Consider the following 23014-nt stretch of genomic DNA (forward strand, 5'->3'; position numbering starts at 1 on the left):
ATACACTCTGTACTGTACTATATTATACCGCTCTGTACTGTACTGTATTATACCGGTCTGTACTGTACTTTAATATACCGCTCTGAACTGTACTGTATTATACAGCTCTGTACTGTACCATATTATGCCACTCTATACTGTACTGTTCTATACATTACTGAACTGTACAATACTATATTGATATGTACTGTACTGTATTACACCACTCTGTACTGTACTACACTGCTCTGTACTGTACTCTACTCTATTGTACCACTCTGTACTTTACTGTATTATATTGCTCTGCACTGTACTGTATTATAACTTTCTGTATTGTACTATATTAAACCGCTCTGTACTGTACCATATTATACCGCTCTGTAATATACTGTATTGTAATGCTTTGTTTTCTACTGCATGTTACTGTATTTTATATTCTCATATACACAAACACAAAGAGACCTAGAGGGTGACATCGAAGACGTTTGTGACTTTTCAAAGATCTCCACTAAAACTCAAGATGAGACACATGAGATTAAAATTGTTTATGTAAGGAGACATTTTAAGCAGCAGGAGGTGTTTGCTAAATAATTTATTTCATCTGATCTCAGGATTCTCTTGGAGAAATGTTTTATTTTTTAATTTCATCTAGGTTATTACACACATGAAGGCATGGACATCTTCAATGGCATTGGTGTGTATGTGTGTGTGTGTTTGTGAAGGTGAAGGTGCCCTGATCGTCCTCCTCTGCTGATCTGGGAGATTTAATTTACTTCGATTCAGTAGCTAAACAATCAGCAAGCGAGAGAGAGAGAGAGAGAGAGAAATTCAGAGACAGACAAGCGGGAGCAGACACAGATAGAAAAAAATGAGAAAGGAGGAGCTGAATCTGAAAGGACGCAAGGAGGAGCTAAGAGAGAGAGAGAGAGAGAGAGAGTCAGTGTAGTCAGTGCAGAGTGAGAGAGCAGACTGTGTATGAGCTTCATTTTGCTTAGGTTTGTGTTAGTGTGATAGTGTTAGTTTGTAGGTTTGTGTTAATGTGACAGTGTTAGTGTGACAGTGTTCATGTGTAGGTTTGTGTTAGTGTGGAGGATGTGTTAGTGTGTAGGTTTGTGTTAGTGTTACAGAGTTAGTGTGTTGGTTCATGTTAGTGTGACAGTGTTAATGTGTAGGTTCATGTTAGTGTGACAGTGTTAGTGTGTATGTTTGTGTTAGTGTGACAGTGCAAGTGTGAGAGTATTAGTGTGGAGGTTTGTGTAAGTGTGGAGGTTTGTGTTAGTGTGAGAGTGTTAGTGTGTAGATTTGTGTTAGTGTGTAGGTTTGTGTTAGTATGTATGTTTATGTTAGTATGACAGTGTTAGTGTGTAGGTTATGTTAGTGTGACAGTGTAAGTGTGAGATTTTTAGTGTGTAGTTTTGTGTTAGTGTGACAGTGTTAGTGTGTAGGTTCATGTTAGTGTGACAGTGTGTGAGATTATTAGTGTGTAGGTTTGTGTTAGTGGGACAGTGTTAGTGTATAGGTTCATGTTAGTGTGACGATAAGTGTGAGATTATTAGTGTGGAGGTTTGTGTTAGTGTGAGAGTGTTAGTGTGTAGGTTTGTGTTAGTGTTTGTGTTAATGTTTTTGTGTTAGTTTGACTGTGTACATGTCTGTGTGTAGTGTTTGTGTATGAATTGTCTTAATGGTTGAATATTTTTGTGTTTGGTGCAGTTTAATGTGTTGTTTGTAAGAGCTGTGTTAATGCTGGTGTGTTGTTGTGTACTGTGAAGGTCAGTGTGTTGGTGACAATGTTTGTGCATTGGTGTGTGATTGTGTTAGTGTTTGTGTTAGTACAGGCTCCTCTGAGCCGATCTTTTAATGTTGACTCTCGGTTCGCGGTGACCAAACTCTCGGACTCGAATGGTTCATTGTTCGGCCTCTCTGTGGCGCTACACCAGCAGACCACTGACCTCCGCAGATACCTGTGAGTAAAACCACACCCTATTTATTTGTTCATTCATTAATGCACTCGCTCAGGGTTTGGGGAGCTGTGTTATTTGATGATGGGAACCTGAGCTCTGGGGGCATATTTGTGGCTGTATGATGGGACTCCAGTGATTTTCAGATGGTCCAGTGATCACTGTGAACCATTCCTTCCAAAGCTGTGTCGCTGGCGTCAGTGTGGCCTGGCATTCAGAGATGGTCCAGGATGAAGGGACAGTGCCAAAAGGAAATGAAATTGCTGAGGAACTGTCCGACTGGACCGAGGGGAAAGTGAAGGATGTAATATCTAGATCCATCAGTGGTAGGTGGTCCTACCACGGCAATCGGTCCTGATACTATGGTCCAGGTGGCGAGGGGAGGGGGTGAAGGGAGAAGGGTGAGGGGGTAATGGTAGAAGATTGATGGGAGAGGGAATGAGGGTCTAGGGGGAGAAGGGAGGGGGTGAGGAGGAGAGGGAATGAGGGGGTAGGGGAGAGGGGTGAGAGGAGAGGGAGCTGTGACAGTGGGCCACATTAAAATAATAATTGTGTAATAAACACTAACACCAGCACCTCATGCAGCTCAGGGTGTGTTCCTGCAGAACAGTGCAAAATAGATTGTGTGTGTGTGTAAGGTGTGCCTGAGTAAATGTTTAACGCTTGTTGAGCTCTGAAAGAGCAGGAATCTAAGTTCAATGCTACAGCTCTGACTCAGTTTACTTTCCTGACAGTCATTGTGTGTGTGTGTGTGTGTGTGTGGGGGGGGGGGGGGGGTCTTCTGAAGAAATGAGAATAAAAGAACACACAGTATTTACTAAAAGTACTGTTGGATTGTTTGTGTGGTGGATAATTATGACAGAAATAAAAAAGCTGAGTCTCTGAGTCGGCTTCAAGTAAAAGAACAATTTATTAATGGAGAGAGCATGCTGCGCGCAACACTGTTACCTCTCTGTCTGACCGTTTCTCAACTAGCGTCTCTTATATGTTTGCTCTTTTACATTTCAATCACCTTTCAATGTATCCTGCTCCCAGTATGACTTCAAGTCTTTTACCATTTGTTTTTACTCTCTTTTTTATTTCTAACACCTTTCCAGACATGCTCTGTGCACCCCCTCTGTTCAGTTGGTCTGGGTTGTCTCCCCTCTCTGGTCTGGCTGTTATTTGAAACACACACACATAAGTCTGCTGTTTCACTCAGAGATTTAGGAATAAACCCATTTCAGTTACACAAGCATGCGTGGTCATTGCTGATTAAAAATATCTCTATTGATTATGAATCATTTTAATAAACAAATTGCCATCATATTTGTCAGTGGTGGCCAATCAGATCTGTTGACTAAAACCACATTACCCATAATGCAGTGCATCAGGTTCACTCTAAAGGACCAGAGGGAACAGGAACTGACCTAAAATCAGAGACGAATACAAAACATCTGTGTGTGTGTGTGTGTGCGTGTGTGTGTGATAATTGTTATGGTGTGTGTGTGTGTGACTAATATTTGTGATGATGATATGTGTGTGTGTGTGTGAGTGATATTTGTGATGGTGTGAGTGTAAGTGATATTTGTGAGGATGTGGTGTGTGTGTGTGTGTGTGTGTGTGTGTGAGAGAGAGAGAGAGAGAGAGAGATATATATTTGTGATGGTGTATGTGTGTGTGTGTGTGTGTCTGTGAGTGATATTTGTGATGGTCTGTGTGTGTGTGACAGACACTGGGAGTCTGGAAGTCTTCATGTTAATATAATTTTTGTATCACTTGCATTTTAATGTCACTGAGAGAGAGAGAGAGGGTGGGGGTGAGACAGAGAGGGGGAGAGAGAGAAAGGGAGCAGGTGAGAGAGAGAAAGAGGGAGGGAAGGAGGGAAGTGTAATAAAGGGAAGTATATGATGGATATTCCTTGCTTGTGTTTTTATTCGGTCAGTCGCTCCACTGTCTCTCTCTCAGTGTGGTGATGGTGAGGGTGGTCAGTGTCAAGGGCAGTAAGTATGGTGATGGAGTGTTGGTGGTCAGTGTGGTGATGGTGGTGAAGATAATCTGTGTGGTGATGATGTGTTGGTGGTCAGTGTGGTGATGAGGTATTGCCAATCTGTGTGGTGATGGTAGTCAATTTGGTGAGTTTTTCCAGTCTGGCGATGAGGTGTTGGTGGTCAGTGTGGTGATGGTGGTGAGGGCAGACAGTGTGGTTATTGTAGTGAGGGTGATCAGTGTGGTGATAGTGGTGAGGGTGGTCAATGTGGTGATAGTGGTGAGAGTGGTCAGTGTGGTGATAGTGGTGAGTGTGGTCAGTGTGGTAATAGTGGTTAGTGTAGTCAGTCTGGTTATAGTGGAGTTGCTGGTCAATGTGGTGATGGTGGCAAGGGCGGACAGTGTGGTTATTGTAGTGAGGGTGATCAGTGTGGTGATAGTGCTGAGGGTGGTCAATGTGGTAATAGTGGTGAGGGTTGTCAGTGTGGTGATGAGGTGTTGGTGGTCAATGTGATAATGGTAATGAGGGTGGTCAGTGTGGTTATAGTGGTGAGGACGGTTAGTGTGGTGATGAGGTGTTGGTGGTCAGTGTGGTGATGGTAGTGAGGGTGGTCACTGTGGTTATTGTAGTGAGGGTGATCAGTGTGGTGACAGTGCTGAAGGTGGTCAATGTGGTGATAGTGGTGAGAGTGGTCAGTGTGGTTATAGTGGTGAGGACGGTTAGTGGTGATGAGGTGTTGGTGGTCAGTGTGGTGATGGTAGTGAGGGTGGTCAGTGTGGTGATGGTAGTGAGGGCAGTTAGTGTGGTGATGGTAGTGAGGGCAGTTAGTGTGGTGATAATGGTGAGAGTGGTCAGTGTGGTGATAGTTGTAAGGCTGGTCAGTGTGGTTATTGTAGTGAGGGTGATCAGTGTGGTGTCTAAAAGACAGTCTTGTCCTCATTACATTATGTCCAGTCACAGAGGGCACAGAGTTCTGAGCTGTGTTTGGGTTTCTGTGATTGTTGTGTGTTTTCTGGAAATCCTAAGTTGTATTATGTGTATCCTGCTAGTTCTGCTGTGTCCCAGACAGCGAGCATATATCGGTCCACTGGCATAAAAAGGCTGGCACACCTCTCACTGTAGACCACTGCTGGTCCACCATCAGACCACTCAGATAACTGTCCTGTGTACAGGATATAACTCATTTTTAATCTCCTCAAACAGATTTTAAATTCACAGAGACTTTTATTCTGGAAAACAAGAATAAAAGTTATAAAATGTGCAAAACAGTAGTGGACCTCCAACTTTGCACTCAGTGGACCAACAGTGGTCTGCCGTTTGCTTGCTATCTGTATTCCGTGTTCTCATGTTTCTCTATTGCCGGGGTCGGCAACTCTTTGATCCCTCTGATGCAGCTTAGCTTTTGAAAATAATTAATGAGTATTTAATTAAAATGTATTTTATTTTAGTTCGTTCATTTTCAAAATGTAATTCTATGAAGATTATGGCAATCTTGTAACATCTAAAATATTTGAGTATTTAATATTTAAAATATTTTTTGTCGCTCTTAATTCACATCACAACTTCCAATGTGCGACACCCATCAGTGTGCGGTTTCTTGAACTTTTTGACAGCTGACTGCACGGCGCCAGTAAAATAATGACAGCAGGCAGAGAGAGGACAGCATTTTTGTTTGCTGCCAGTGGATAAGTTCTGCGTTTTTTTTTGTCCATTACTACAAGGACTCAAATAGACATTGAGTATTTTACTTAACCGTCAACCCAACGTTTTTTTTTTTCAGAGTTAAAAATATTTTGTTGCATGCAGAAATGTTATTTTATTTTCTCTGCAGTCGTTCATTGATTTCATAAAATGTAACACAGTATAGTTTGTTTATACATAGCACAAAGGCAAAAAAACTCTGTTATGCGCAGTGTAATTTCATTTAAAATTTCAAAAGGGTTTTATGGCTCCCAGTGTTTTCTTTACTGTGTGAAATGGGTCCAAATGGCTCTTTGAGTGGTAAAGGTTGCCGACCCCTGTTCTATTGCAAGTGATCTTCAGAGCTATTGTAGTCAGACTTTCAAACCTCAGCACATCTCATGCACTTCCTTCAGAGCTGCCTGGGTCATGGTGGTGGTGTGTTAGCAGTTAGCAGTGTTGGTGGTGTTAGCCCTGTTATTGGTGTTAATCCTGTTAGCTGTGTTGGTGGTTTTAGTCATGTTAGCTGCATTAGCCCTGTTAGCTGTGTTAGCAGTGTTAGCGGTGTTAGTCCTGTTAGCTGCATTAGTGATATTAGCCCTGTTAGCTGTGTTAGCAATGTTAGTGGTGTTAGCCTTAAGCCATGTTATTTCTGTTTTTTTTTTTCATTAGCAGACATCCCGAGTTGCAAAAATTAATTTCAGGAAGGTAAGCCCAGACACTGATCCCCCACCCACCCCCCTTTATTTTTTTCTTTTTTGATACAGGACTGTTCATAACAACTTTTTACTCTCTGAACATGCCATCCAGGAGAAAAAAACACTGCCCACCCACACCAAAAACTGATTGGCTGACTGAGAGGCTGGTTGCAGAGAACAGGCCAACCAGAACATCAGGGCGCTGCTATGTATGGAAGATTCCTGGAACTTCTGGGAGAACAGGGATGTCTCCGCTAGCAGCGTTATCCCTGTTAGCTGTGTCAGCAGTGTTAGTTGTGTTAGCCCTGTCAGCTGTGTTCGCCCTGTTGGCCATGTTAGCGGTATGTCTAGCTGCGGACCTGTGTGCTGTGGAGAAACAATAGAGGACACAGTGACAGGAAGTTAACTGCAGAAACCACTGAAAAAGGGTGTTCTTCCTCCTCCTGCTTTAGAAACTGACCATATAATATAAATAATATGTGGTATAACCTTATGAAATCAATGTTTGTTTAAGTGTTTATATTTATGAGATTATTTATTCAGAATTTCATTTCTCCAATATGCTAATGTGGAACACTAAACCTACACACCATTGGCTGATCATAGAGAGAGCTAGGTGTTTGATTAGTGTCAGTTTTGGACACAAAGCAGGACGGACATCCACATTGCATATGGATAAGGCTGAGGTTGAATTCTGTCTTTAAAAAATCCATTCCACCTTAAACACATTCTCTGTTTAATTAGCACTACTCATTCCACACAGAGGAGGCGGCAGGTGTGTGTGTGTGTATCCTGCATACTATAAAAGTGATGCAGGTTGTGTCATTAAACAGAGGCTAGGCTACCTGAGTCATTTCCTGTTTTATTTTGCATCAGCAAAGAAGCCAATTTTTGACTAAACCACATAGAACACCTCTGACGTGTCAAACTATTTTCCAGTTCACAGACATCAAGAAAGTCTTCAAAGTCAAGATGAAAGAAGTCGGCATTCTCAAAACTTCAAAGTCTTCAAACATTTATTTTAGTGCAAAGAACACTTGGCAACCTCACAAACATCAGCTTCACAAAGTTGGCAACATCAGGTCATTGATTACACCTCTTGGTGCCCTTGAGATATTTTACTGTAATTACTGAATACTCAGTACACTCAAGACTTACTAAATGCTCTGTGTTTATGAAGCTAGACAAATGCTCTGTGTTTATGCTGCTGGACGAACGCTCTGTGTTTATGAAGCTGGACGAACGCTCTGTGTTTATGAAGCTGGACGAACGCTCTGTGTTTATGAAGCTAGACGAATGCTCTGTGTTTATGAAGCTGGACAAACGCTCTGTGTTTGTGAAGCTGGACAAATGCTCTGTGTTTATGAAGCTGGACGAATGCTCAGCATTTGCTGAAGGTGTAGATCACTAAGGGTGAAGTGAGCTGCTCCAGTTGTGATTGATTCATCTGCGTATAAGGAATGCAGGTGTGTGTGTGTGTGTGTGTGTGTGTGTGTGTGTGTGTGTATGTGTCCAAACGTGTTGGTTAATCATCACTGATTGGTTCACTTCAGAAAGTCTCACTCATGTCTTGTGAGCTTCAGTGGAAGCTAAAGTGCAGCTGCCAGAACAGAGGTATGAGATACCTATGTCCAGGTTAAGAACTATCGCGTCCCTAATCAGTGGTGTAGGACTTGTCTAGACCTGCGGTTGAGACATTACTCTGGAACACTCTCCATTAACTTCCTGTTTACTGACTTAACTGATGAATGCCATGCTACTGCTGTAAACAATTAACAAACACTAATACTTCCCTAAAACTAACACCACACTAATGCAGTAAACAGCAAACAAACACCAATAACTCACTGATGAACATATATAAACCAAAGTAAACCACATTAATAAGGGTGATTTCTGTGGTGTTCCAGGGGCATTCTGAACACTACTCTGAATCAGAGACTCAACAGAACTTAACTCTGAATTAGAGTCACAAACACAACTTGACTCTGAATTAGAGTCACAAACACAACTCGACTGAATCAGAGTCACAAACACAACTTGTTTCAACAGTGAAAAATCATTCTTGTTTTATGGTCATTTTACTGTACAGAAATCTTATTCTCTGCATTTAACCAGTCCATGGCCATCCCCACACAGTCACTAACACACACACACACACACACACACACACACACACACACACACACACACAGTGCTCTCAGTTTAAATCTGTCTCTGAGCAGTGATCTGCAGTAATGTCTATGGGACATTGACTTATTTGGAGAGGGGAGAGAGAGAGAGAGAGAGAGAGAGAGAGCAGTGAGGGGGAGAAAGAGAGAGAGGTGAGGGGGTAGAGGGGGAGGGGGAGAGTAGTGAGAGAAGGGGAGAGAGAGAGAGATAGAGGGACAGAATTAGATGGAGATAGATTATCAGAACCCACTGGGCTTCCCCATCACAGAGTCAGAGTTAGAGGAACAACTCAGAGGCCTCCAGCCCAGAAAAACCTCTGATACAGATGGCATCTTAAATGAAACGATCAAATACACAGATTTGAAATTCAAATTGGCCACTTCCCCAGCGTCTGGAACGAGGGTGTCATATCACCAATATTCAAATCCAGAGACAAATACGACTCAAACAAACAAGATGAGTCTGTGTGAGCAGCAGCCTGGGGGAGGTCTTCTGTAGCATCCTCAACCCACACTATACACCAACAACACAACTACCTCACACACTAGACCCACACTATACACCAACAACACAACTACCTCACACACTGGATCCACACTATGCACCAACAACACAACTACCTCACAAACTGGACCCACACTATACACCAACAACACAACTACCTCACACACTGGACCCACACTATACACCAACAACACAACTACCTCACACTCTGGACCCACACTATACACCAACACACACTACCTCACACACTGGACCCACACTATACACCAACACACACTACCTCACACACTGGACCCACATTATACACCAACAACACAACTACCTCACACACTGGACCCACACTATACACAAACAACACAACTACCTCACACACTGGACCCACATTATACACCAACACAACTACCTCACACACTGGACCCACACTATACACCAACAATACAACTACCTCACACACTGGAACCACACTATACACCAACAACACAACTACCTCACACACTGGAACCACACTATACACCAACAACACAAATCAAATCAAATCAAATCAAATTTATTTGTATAGCGCCTTTTACAACTGACGTTGTCACAAAGCAGCTTCACAGTTTCAAAACAGAACATTTAAATCAAAGCCCAATGCAAGCAAGCCGAAGGCGACAGTGGCAAGGAAAAACTCCCTCGAGACTGGAGGAAGAAACCTTGGGAGGAACCAAGACTCACAAAGGGGACCCATCCTCCTCTGATCAAACTATAGATTGAATTTTAAATGATTTCACAACTACCTCACACACTGGACCCACACTATACACCAACAACACACACTACAGAGCTACTCAGTCCTCAACAGAGACAGAGTCCTTCACACTGGCCACATACCTCACAACCATCAGAGAAGTCACTGAGGAAGACACTGACCATGTACAGACTCAATAAATACAGTCTGGCAGTGGAGAGTGAGTTGAGTCTGTCCTGAGTTCCTGCTCCGCACTGACACAGAGAAGCTCCAGTATATACTGGGAGAGAAGGAGGAGCTGATCACACACGCAGCCAAATATGTGACAGACTGCCACAACCTGAGGAACAACCAGTGTGGTCAATCAACACCATATAATTAATTATTACTGAATATTACAGAGTTATTACTAATTATTACTGATTATTATCTGATTATTATTATATTAACATCTATATCGTCTACCCACTCTTATTTTCCTTGTTTGATTATCAGTAATCCTGTAAATATCATTTCCTGTTGTTGTAATTGTATCTGTATCTATGTGTTTATGTATTTTCTGTAATATGCTTTAGCAATAGTGTACTGTATTACATTCAGGCCAAATAAAGCACTGCTGAACTGAACTGAGAGAACAGAAATAGAGGGGTGAGAGTAGGGGAGATAGAGGGAGAGGGGAGAGGGGAGGAGAGAGAAAGAAAGGGAGAATCAGAAAGAGGGAAGGACAGACAGAGATGAGGGAGTAAGAGAGTGAAATTAAGAGAGAAGGAAGGAGGGAGGGAGAGGCAGATCAGGTTCTTACATGTTGAGCTGATGTTCTCTGATTAAATCTTGTGATTCCTGAGCTCGGTCTGAACCCGTCCTCCACACAGTAAATTCATCCATCCATCCATCCATTATCTGTAACCGCTTATCCAATTCAGGGTCGCGGGGGGTCCAGAGCCTACCTGGAATCATTGGGCGCAAGGCGGGAATACACCCTGGAGGGGACGCCAGTCCTTCACAGGGCACAGTAAATTCACCAGTGTTAAATTAACACTGTTATTGTAAGACTTTTACACTCTCAGTGTTAAGTTAACACTAATAGTGTTGATTTAACACTGGTGAATATACTGTGCAGGGAAACTGTCTAAGAGCAGTGAGGGTCCAGCACTGAGCCCTGTGATCAAGACCTACAGTTTCAGAGACAATTACAGAGCAGCACAGCACAGCACACACACATAAACACACACACACTGACTGAATTGGCAACCAGGGAACCTTCTGAAAGATCAATGATTCGTACTGTCCTTAGCACCAATGATCAACTCTTCGCTCTGTCACTCTCAGAAAAAACATGAGAGAAATAACATGAGTTCATTACTCCATTCTACATGTGCTATGTAGATTTGGAGGACATGTTCCCCAAAATAATCTGTGGACATTACTCTTGGAGTATGGCGTGTCAAGGTCACTGAGGCAAGTCATTCTGTCCAGATACCCTTGGAGTGTTTGGTCTGCTCGAATTCTCTGCCATAAGTCAGGCTTGAGGGCTCTGGACTCTGTCAGGGCTGCGCCTTGTCTCCACCCCTGTTCCTGATATTCATGGACAGGATGGCAAGGTGTAGTCTGGGAAAGGAGGGCTTCTGTTAGGGGGCTTGGGAGGTTTGCAGATAATGTTGTTTTTCTGGCTTCTTGGAAGGAAGGTGTCCAGCATGCCCTGTAGAGATTGCTCAGACTGAAGTATACAGTCAGTAGCCCCCCTGGACCCTGTGCCTTGGGAGACCCAGGATTATATCTCCTGTCTTGCCTGGGAACACCTGAACTTCAGTTAAGAAATGCACTACACTACATTTGAATTGAGCAGTACTTTACTGGTGCAGTGCTTTGTAGTTTAGGTCACTAGTGCTGTATACTGCAGTTAATTAGTACAGTTCTGTATAGTTCACTAATGAGGTACACTAGAGTTGAATAGTGCATTACACTACAATACAGTACATACAACAGGAATGGTGTGTCGGTTGTACAATTTGTCACTGCATGTATAAAACAAAGAAGTGCTCACTAACTCCCTGTGCACCCTTAACTCATGTGTCCTCCTGAAATCAAGTGGAAGGTGTAAATTATTGTTAGATTTTTTTTCAGGATTTAACACCAGGTGACAACATCAGAATATACACACAACATTAACTACTTTCTTTATTTCCTACATTTAGACTTCTTGTTGGGGCACCAAGAGAGAGGGCAGAGCCTACGTTGGCAGCCAGTCGGACGGGAGATATGTTTGCTTGTCCAATCAGCACAAATCCCAGAGACTGTACAAGGACAAATTTAATTAGCTCAGGTAAAGTATGTGCTTTAGCCCTTCCCCACTAACTATGGCAATTTAGCTCTTTTCACTCTATAGACTATAGCAGGATAGCCCCACCCACTCAGACTATAGCAGGATAGCTCCACCCACTCAGACTATAGCAGAATAGAACCACACACTTAGAATATACCAGGATAGCCCCACCCACTTAGACTACAGCAGGATAGCTCCAACCACTCAGACTACAACAGGATAGCTGCAACCACACAGACTACAACAGGATAGCCCCACCCACTCAGACTATAGCAGAATAGCTCCACCCACTCAGACTATAGCAGGATAGCCCCACCCACTCAGACTATAGCAGGATAGCTCCAACCACTCAAACTACAGCAGGATAGCTGCAATCACTCAGACTACAACAGGATAGCTCCACCCACTCAGACATCAACAGGATAGCTCCACCCACTCAGACTACAACAGGATAGCCCCACCCACTCAGACTACAACAGGATAGCCCCACCCACTCAGACACCTGGGGAGTCTCTCCACCATTGCCTGCATGAGGCTGATGTCCCCAGAGTCTGGACCACAGGGCTTAGAGTTCCCCTGAGGATCTTTAAAGATCTCATATATTACACATAATTCAGTGTGTGTGTGTGTGTGTGTGTTTGTGTGTGTGTGTGTGTGTGTGTGTAGATCCTGATGGTGTAGATCCTGATGGTGTTATGGAGGGGATGTGGCTTGGAGTCTCAGTGGCCAGTCAGCCTCAGCCTGGAGGAAGAGTTATGGTCAGTTACACCAACCAATAACCAATAAGTAGTCTTTTACAGAATTTACTTTTTAAATTGTAATTTAGTGCAAATTTCTAAAAGTATATTACTCAGGTGTGTTACTCCAGTTAGTGTCTAAGGTGTGTTACTCTGGTAAGTGACTCGGGTGTGTTACTCTGGTGAGTGACTCAGGTGTGTTACTCAGGTGAGTGTTTAAGGTGTGTTACTCTGGTAAGTGACTCTGGTGTGTTACTCCAGTGAGTGACTCAGGTGAGTGTCTAAGGTGTGTTACTCAGGTGAGTGACTTGGGTGTGTTACTCCCGTAAGTGACTCAGGTGAGTATCTAAGGTGTGTCACTCTGGTGAGTGTCTAAGATGTGTTACTCCGGTGAGTGACTCAGGTGAGTGTCTAAGGTGTGTTACTCGGGTGTGTTACTCAGGTGAGTGTCTAAGGTGTGTTACTCTGGTAAGTGACTCGGATGTGTTACTCTGTTGAGTGACTCAGCTGTGTTACTCAGAAGAGTGACTCTGGTGTTTTACTCAGGTGAGTTACTCATGTGAGTTACCTGGGTGAATCTTGTTGTCTGCAGGCTTGTGGTCATCGTTATACGAGGAGTATGCATGGAGGGAATATTCTGCGAATGATTGGGAAGTGTTACATTCGGGGAAATAATCTCTCATATGACCCGAAGAATAATGATCAGTGGCAGTACAGGAACGAGGTGTGTGACCCGAATGGAGACCAGTTTGCTGAGGGGCTCTGTAACATGGGCATTTCAGCTTTAATGACCCAGGACTATGTCCTCACCGGTGCCCCGGGCTGCTACAACTGGCAGGGTAAATACCAGTAACATCCATTTTACAACTTAGAGTCCCAGGCTGTGTCTATATGTCCCGTAAGATGTGAAAGGGATAATCTGAGCTGTGTAACCCTCTCTTTGTCCTCCAGGAAATTCATTCCTTATTTACAGAAACCCCAAGGACCAGTATGACACGCAGATCATGAAGTTTCCAGACAACAAAAAAGGAAACATTTATATTGGTAAGAAATCCAGTATAATCCCAGAGCTTTACTGTTGTACAGGACAGGGTTATTTGAATTTATGCCATTGTTTGTTTGTTTGTTTGTTTGTTAGGTTACTCTGTAGCATGGGACCGTGCGGTCCTGAGTCAGAAGGAGGACACAGTAGTGACTGGAGCACCGAGAGATGACTCTAAAGGCTCTGTTTTTTTGGCAAAGATGATGAAGAAAGACGATGGAGCAGAGCTTAATAATCAGATTGTTCTCAGAGGAGAACAGATCGGATCATACTTTGGAAACAGCATCGCTTTAGTGGACCTCAACAATGACGGGTATGACCAGGGGACTAGACACAGACAGGGGACTAGACACAGACAGGCGACAGGACACAGACAGGCGACAGGACACAGACAGGGGACAGGACACAGACAGGGGACAGGACACAGACAGGGGACAGGACACAGACAGGGGACAGGACACAGACAGGGGACAGGACACAGACAGCACACAGCACACAGACAGGAAACAGGACAGAGACAGGACACAGACAGAACATAGGACACAGACAGGTCACAGACAGGATGCAGGCAGTCGTTACCCTCACTGCACCACCCTCGCCTCTCCACCCTCACAGCACCTCCCTCACCTCTACAACCTCACTACACCACCCTCACCTCTCAACCCTCACTACAGCACTCTCACCTCTCCACCCTCACTGCTCCACCCTCTCTACACCACCCTCACCTCTCCAACCTCACTGCTCAACCCTCACTACACCACCCTCACTGCACCACCTTATCTACACCACCCTCACTGTTCCACACTTACCTCTCCACCCTCACCTCTCCACCCTCATTACAGCACTCTCACCTCTCCACCATAACTGCACCCTCACTGCTCCACCCTCTCTACACTACCCTCACTGCACCCTCAACTCTCCAACCTCACTGCTCTACCCTCACCGCACCCTCACCTCTCCACCCTCATCTTACCACCCTCACCCCTCCACCCTCTCTACACCTTCACCACTCCAACCTCACTGCTCCACCCTCACTGCTCCACCTTCACTGCTCCACCTTCTCTACACCGCCCTCACTGTTCCACACTTACCTCTTCACCCTCACTATACTACGCTGACTTCACCACACTTCACAGCACTGCCCTAACTTCTCCACTTGTCACAGACAGGACATAGGACACAGACAGGGGACCAGACACAGGCAGGGGACAGGACAGAGATGAGACATAGGACACAGACAGGACACAGGACAAAGGACACAGGCAGGACACAGACAGAACATAAGACACAGACAGGATACAGGATAGAGACAGGACACAGGAATCAGACAGGATGCAGACAGTCGTTTCCCTCATTGCACCACCCTCACCTATCCACCCTCACCTTCTCTACACCACCCTCACTGTTCCACACTTACCTCTCCACCCTCACTATACTACCCTCATTGAACCAGACTTCACAGCACTGCCCTAACTTCACCACCACACCACTTTCATTTCACCACCCTCACTACACCAACCTCAACGCTCAATGCTCACTACACCAAACTCACTCCACCATCCCCACGGCATCACCTTCACTACACCCCCCTCATTTCACCAACCTTACTGTACACAGGACGCAGACAGGGGACGGGACACAGACAGGACACAGACTGAGGACAGGACACAGACTGGTCATAGGACATAGACAGGACACCGGACACAGACAGGGGACAGGACAAAGACAGCAGACAGGACACAGACAGGAAACAGGACAGAGACAGGACAGAGACAGGACACAGACAGGACATAGGACACAGACAGGACATAGGACACAGACAGGAAACAGGACACAGACAGGACACAGGACACACACAGGATGCAGGCAGTCGTTACCCTCACTGCACTACCCTCTCTACACCACACTCACCTCTCCACCCTCACCACACCCTCACCACACCACCCTCATCTCTACAACCTCACTAAATCAAATCAAATCAAATCAAATTTATTTATATAGCGCTTTTCACAACTGATGTTGTCACAAAGCAGCTTCACAGAATTCCAGTAAGACAAAGATTTGACATGAAATGTAAAAACAAATGTAAACCCTCAAGTGAGCAAGCCAGGGGCGACAGTGGCAAGGAAAAACTCCCCCAGCTGAGGAAGAAACCTTGGGAGGAACCAAGGCTCACAAGGGGTGACCCATCCTCCTCTGTTCAATCTACTGGTGATGATAGTTAGTAGTCCATGAGAACTTCACCCTCACTACAGCACTCTCACCTCTCCACCCTCACTGCACCCTCAGTGCTCCACCCTCTCTAGATCACCCTCACCTCTCCACCCTCACTGCACCCTCACTACTCCACCCTCTCTAGACCACACTCACCTCTCCAACCTCACTGATCTACCCTCACTACACCACCCTCACCTCTCCACCCTCACTACAGCACTCTTACCTCTCCACCCTCACCCCTCCACCCTCACTGCACCCTCAGCACTCCACCCTCTCTAGACCACACTCACCTCTCCAACCTCACTGCTCTACCCTCACTACACCACCCTCACCGCTCCACCCTCACTACCCCACCCTCACTGCACCACACTTCACAGCACTGCCCTAACTTCACCACCTTCACTGCACCAATACACCACTTTCATTTCACCACCCTCAACGCTCCATGCTCACTACACCAAACTCACTCCACCATCCCCACAGCATCACCTTCACTACACCACCCTCATTTCACCAACCTCACTGCACCAACCTTACTGTACACAGTACATAGACAGGGGACTTGACACAGACAGGACACAGACAGGGGACTGGACACAGGCAGGACAGATAGGAGACAGGACACAAACAGGGGACAGGACACAAATAGCAAACAAGAAACAGACAGGGGACAGGACACAGAAAAGTCACAGGACACAGACGGGTCAGGACAAAGACAGGGCACAGACAGGACATAGGACACAGTCAGGATACAGGACACAGACAGGACACAGGACACAGACCGAGGACAGGACACAGACAGGTTGTAGGACACAGGACACAGACAGCACATAGACAGGACACAGGACACAGACAGGAAACAGGACACATACAGGACATAGGACACAGACAGGACGCAAGACACAGAAAGGACATAGACAGGACATAGGGCACAGAAAGGATGCAGGCAGTCGTTTCCCTTGGGTTATATATTGTTTATTTGTTGTTTACTTTATGCTTACCTGCTGTTTACTTGTTGTTTATCTGTTGATTTTTTCGCAGGTGGAAGGAGCTGGTGGTGGGAGCTCCATTTTATTTTGACCGGAGGAGGGAGGAAGGTGGTGCTGTGTATGTTTTCCTGAATGAGAATGGGAATTTCCGGGATTCAGTCGTGGTGAGGATTGTTGGTCCGAGGCGTTCTGGTTTAGGAATGTCTGTGTCTGCAGTGGGAGACCTAAACCAGGACGGATTTCAGGGTAAAAACAATTACTGCTCAATCCCCACCCCTTCACCCTCACTACACCACCCACTCCGCTCCACCTTCACTACACCAACCTAATCGCTCCACCCGCACTATACCACCCACTCCGCTCCACCTTCACTACACCACCCTCACCACACCATCACTTCACCACCCTCACTACACCACCCTCACCTCTCCAGCCTCACTGCACCCATATCTCTCAACCCTCAATAAACCACCCTCACAACTACAACCTCACTGCATCCTCACCACTCCACCCTCACTAACCATTTTTAACGCTCCACCCTCACCTCTCCACCCTCACTACACCACCTTCACTGCACCCTTTCCAGTCCACCCTCACCTCTACAACATCACTACACCACTCTCATCTCAACACCTTCACCTCTCCACCCTCTCTACACCAGGCTCACCTCTCCACCCTCACTTAAGCACTCTCACCTCTCCACCCTCAACGCACCACCTTCTCTACACCGCCCTCACTGTTCCACACTTACCTCTCCACCCTCACTATACTACCCTCACTGCACCACGCTTCACAGCACCGCCCTAACTTCACCACCTTCACTGCATCAATACACCACTTTCATTTCACCACCTTCACTACACTAACCTCAACGCTCCATGCTCACTACACCAAACTCACTCAACCATCCCCACGGCACCACCTTCACTACACCCCCCTCATTTCGCCAACCTCACTGCACCAACCATACTGTACCACCCTCACCCTAACTCCAGCTTTAGTTAACAAAACCTTTAAGAACAAATATCAGCCAAAACCAGAGCAGTGCGCAGTGCAATCTGAAGCAGTGCTGCCTCCTGCTGGACAACAAATCTCACTTAATATTTTTCTCTTGTAGATTTTGCAGCTGGGGCTCCTTTTTTCGAATCTGGAAGAGTCTACATATGGATGGGAAGCAAAACTGGAATTTCCAATATACCCAGTCAGGTGAGAAGTTGACTGGGAGCGTAGTTATTGTGTAGGTGATGTGACAGTGTTGTGTTGTTGTGTAGGTGATGTGACGGTGTTGTGCTGTTGTGTAGGTCATGTGACAGTGTTGTGTTGTTGTTAAGGTGGTGTGACGGTGGTGTGTTGTTGTGTAGGTGATGTGACTGTGTTGTGCTGTCGTGTTGCTGTGTAGGTGATGTGACCGTGTTGTTCTGTTGTGTAGGTGATGTGACCGTGTTGTTCTGTTGTGTAGGTGATGTGACCGTGTTGTTCTGTTGTGTAGGTGATGTGACCGTGTTGTGCTGTTGTGTAGGTGATGTGACAGTGTTGTGCTGTTGTGTAGGTGATGAGATGTTTTTGTGCTGTTCATGTGACAGTGTTGTGTTTTTGTGTAGGCGACTTGATTGTGTTGCGTTGTTGTGTAGGTGATGTGACAGTTTTGTGTTGTTGTGTAGGTTATGTGACAGAGTTGTGTTGTTGTGTAGGTGATGTGACAGTGTTGTGCTGTTGTGTACGTGATGTGACAGTATTGTGTTGTTGTGTAGGTGATCGAGGGGAAGGATGTCAGTAACGGGGGTTTTCAGACGTTCGGTTACTCCATCAGCGGCGGGTTAGATGTTGATGGGAATAAATACCCGGACGTTGTGGTCGGGTCCCTGGACAATCGAGTGGCTTTACTTAGGTACCGACACACACTCACACTCACACAACTGCACAACTTTCTTAGTGTAGTTCAGTACTGTACTCGCTCTCTTTTTCTCTCTCTCTCTTTTTCAGATCTCGTCCTGTTATTAATCTGAAGTCGTCTTTCGCTGTGACTCCGCAAATTGTGAATCCGCAAAACTGCTCCAACTGGTGGGCACTAATATTACCACACACACATACAAATGCGCATACACATTCACAGTACAAATACACACACACACAAACACAGACACACACATTCACACTACTAATACACACACTACTATACACACACCACTAATACACACACCACTACTACACACAACTAATACAAATACCACTATACACACCCTACTAAAACACACAATACTGTACACACACACACACACACACACTACTATACACACACTAATATGCACACATTACACACAATACTATATACACAACACTAATACCCACAATACTATAAACACACCAATAATACACCGACTACTATACACACACCACTAATACACAGACTACTATACACACACGACTAATACAAAAACTATATCCACAGCATTATAAACACACACCACTAATACACACACCACTAATACAAATACCACTATACACACACAACTAATACACACACTACTATACACACACTAATATGCACACTCCACAAATACACACATTACACACACTACTATACACACACCGCTAATACCCACAATACTATACACACACCACTAATACACAGACAACTATTCACACACACACACTAAATCCACACTACTATAAACACATTACTATACACACACCATTAATACACACAATTCTATACACACACCATTAATACACACAATTCTATACACACACACACTACTATAGACACACCACTAATACACACACTACTATACACACCATTAATACACAAACTTCTATACACACACACACACTACTAATACCCACAATACTATACACACACCACTAATACACAGACAACTATTCACACACACAACACTAAATCCACACTACTATAAACACATTACTATACACACACCATTAATACACACAATTCTATACACACACACACTACTAATATACACACTACTATACACCAGTGGCGGATGCTGGTCTTTCAAGGAGGGGAGGCTCAATTTCGGCCTACATCATAAAATGTGTCCGTTTATTTATACGTAAATTCTACCCTACATTCCTTTTTAAGAAAATGATCTTTGACCCTGTCGTACCAACAAGGCGTCTTTTCCAGGGACTTGACTAGTGTCCTCTCAATGGCCAGCAGAGCTAGGCTGCTTAAACGGCCTTGGCCCATGTGAAGTGTGTCCGCCTGTGCTCCCACGGATCTTTACTCCAAAGGATCGCTGATTCGCTCATTTCGCTGTCAATCAAAAAGGGATTCAGCCTCAGACAGATCATCCAATCATCATGCAGAAGCTGAGCGTCCGGGCCAGCCGAGGCCAGCCCACTGCCCCATAGAACCCCAGAGACGGTGAGCGTCCGATGGGCAGGACAAAGCCCAGCATTTATCCAATGACTCGTCTCGTTTCGCTGCTTCGCTATTGAACTCTGTGGATGCTCAGCGTCCTCACTGTTTAAAGCACTGAAGCTACGGCAATGATTGAGGGGAAAGCTGCGTCTTACCAGTGATAAGAAGCTGATTCTGAACAAAAGTTGAGCTCGTTGTAGTGCATATTTATTCAATGACACGTACACACAACATATTTGATCACTTATTTTTTTACATTTTAGGGGAAGCTGAGCTTCCCTTGCACTCTTAGAGCAATCGCCGCTGCTATACACACACACTACTATACACAAACCACTTATACACACAAACCACTAATACATACACTACTATACACACACTACCGTACATGTAAGGCCTTGGCTAGTGTTTAAATTAGTTAAATTAGTAAATTAGCCAGACTACGCCACCTAGGGAGTTTCATCCTAAGCCCAAGTACTTTCCCAAAAGCACACAGGTACGTTCAATAAAGAGAAGAGACACGAAAGAGTTCAGCATACAAAGTCCTTTACTTAATACCAGTTTCCTTATAAACATTTAAAATAACAACTTTATTAATAAGTTTAAAAAATAAAACACAAGAGAATACAGTGGGGTTTTACCTATTCACTTCTGAAAATAACCCCAACATGGTTATTGACTAGATTGGCTCACCACATGATCCCACCATTTGCATATATTTTAACTGGGTTCCAAGCAGACGCTCTCCTATACAGAGTTCCAATACTAGAGACTATACAACCCACACACACAGGTTACCAAAAAGAACCCTCATAGGGTAGTGACTCCACACACAGCAGATCAAGTGCCCAGGAAAAAGGAAAGAAATGTCCGAAAAGCATAACCAGTCAACCAAAAGGACACTCGTGTACCAGGTTGCTCTGCAAGAACAGGTAAAATACACAATTATGTAAAACAGGCAGATCAAATGCTTAAAAAGGACTGTAATACCCACATAAGAACTCAATAACAAAACAAATAAGAAAACCCACAAGGGCAAATAATCAAAATAAAAGAAACAACCAGATAAACCAAGATAAGTGGTTCAACCCCACAATATATCCACAAAGGCAAAACAGCAGGAGACTAGGAGAAGCTCTGCTCCACACCACCAGGGCCACCTCCAATGGCGACACCCCAGAGCACCTAATAAAAGGAACATTTTAATCATAAAAATATAAAAACATCATATAATAGGTGGGATAAAGCTAGCCACGTGCTAAGCACACATACCCTCTGTGCCTCAAGCCCTTAAACCCATCTATAACTAAAACATACACCAGCCTAACTAAAAGAATGGAATTCGTACCTCGATGCAGCTTGCCAGCCCACCCGTTCTCAGGCACGCCAACATACACCTAAATACAACATTTTCCTGTTAATTTTGTGGACAAAACTGTCCTGCATATTCGTTGATGTAGATTCAGGGAACAAATGAGGTCAACACAGATAATTCGAATAAACAATTAAAACAGTTTATTATACAGAATTCTGGGAAGAACAGTACAGATGTGCCTCTCTGTCTCTCTCTGCCCTGTTCTCCGCCGGAGTGACCTCTGACTCCCTGTAATATAATCATGGTCCTTCCCCCTAGCGTATATGCTTCACCCTGATTGGCTCCCTGATGCCATAGTCAGTCGTTGCTAGGCTGTTGCTAAGGCTTTCCAATGACCTAGTGACCTCTCTGCTAGAAGACCCTGTCGTTTACAATAAGTTCAAATAGTTAACACCCACCCCCTTCCCACACACAACATTTATCCTTTGTCCTGTTGTGCAGATTGTAAAGTTAATACTGTTTCTTAAAAATAATAATTTCCATCCTATATATTGATCAACTTTATTAAAAGAGGTGACGGTAGTTCCTAATGTCTACTGTCCAACCAATCGTACTCACCAACAACTGCTTTATATGCACTGTCCCAGATTAAAGCTGCCGGTAACGGCTAGCAATGTGGTGAATCGACGGGGAGAGTGGCACCTGTCTTCTTTCTGGTAAAATGTCCGAGACGCTCAGCAGCAAGTACCGCGACCCAAACGATAAAAAGTGGGAGCTTAGCCTACCTGATGCTAACTGCGTATATATACATTGGAGCTAATGAGCAACAGCATGACCCAGGAGAGAAGGGGGGGGGGGGGTGCTCCTCCACTATGGTGGCTGCCCAAGCCCAAAAATAACTAATGGCCCAGTGACATGCACCACTGTATGGTACACGCACTACTAATACACACACTACGGTACACGCACAACTGTACTGTACACACACTACTAATACAGGCACTGTACACGCACTACTATTCACGCAGTACTAATACACAGACTAGTGTACATGCACTACTGTACACGCACTACTGTGCACACACTACTATACACACTGACATAAATGTCCTGACTTGTGTAATTGTGTAATTTACCATTCTATTAAAATATTTGACGTACTAATTTCACTGAGTATATTATGAGCAAGATACCAGTGGAAACCGTGTGTGTGTGTGTGTGTGTGTGTGTGTTTGTCTGTTACAGTATTGAAGTGGAGGTGTGTTTTTCCTACACTGTGAGTACAGGAGACCCAGAGTTCAAAAAAAATATCAGTGAGTGAA

At 44.6% G+C, this 23014-nt stretch overlaps 1 protein-coding gene and 1 long non-coding RNA gene across 3 annotated transcripts in view; one reads left to right on the forward strand and one right to left on the reverse strand.

The window, feature by feature from the left end:
• The first annotated feature begins 1427 nt into the window (after positions 1-1427).
• The window catches only part of itga3a (integrin, alpha 3a), a 34833-nt gene continuing 13246 nt past the window's right edge, over positions 1428-23014 (forward strand). The window contains exons 1-11 of one of the 2 annotated variants that reach the window (XM_066642466.1): positions 1428-1942; positions 11883-12010; positions 12677-12768; positions 13340-13586; positions 13699-13791; positions 13886-14102; positions 17048-17241; positions 18113-18201; positions 18747-18883; positions 18979-19056; positions 22938-23005. In XM_066642466.1, coding sequence (XP_066498563.1) covers positions 1767-1942; positions 11883-12010; positions 12677-12768; positions 13340-13586; positions 13699-13791; positions 13886-14102; positions 17048-17241; positions 18113-18201; positions 18747-18883; positions 18979-19056; positions 22938-23005 — 1519 coding nt within the window. In that variant the 5' untranslated portion in view covers positions 1428-1766. The remainder of the gene's footprint in view (positions 1943-11882; positions 12011-12676; positions 12769-13339; positions 13587-13698; positions 13792-13885; positions 14103-17047; positions 17242-18112; positions 18202-18746; positions 18884-18978; positions 19057-22937; positions 23006-23014) is intronic. The other variant, XM_066642465.1, reaches the window with a different exon arrangement.
• On the reverse strand, positions 20948-22447 carry LOC136664949 (uncharacterized). The gene is made up of 3 exons (XR_010795191.1): positions 22311-22447; positions 21726-21774; positions 20948-21562 (listed from the first exon to the last, which is right to left on the reverse strand). It is a non-coding gene; the product is annotated as an uncharacterized lncRNA (long non-coding RNA).

Source organism: Hoplias malabaricus, chromosome 13 (assembly GCF_029633855.1).
Source record: "Hoplias malabaricus isolate fHopMal1 chromosome 13, fHopMal1.hap1, whole genome shotgun sequence".
Lineage (NCBI taxonomy): Eukaryota > Metazoa > Chordata > Actinopteri > Characiformes > Erythrinidae > Hoplias > Hoplias malabaricus.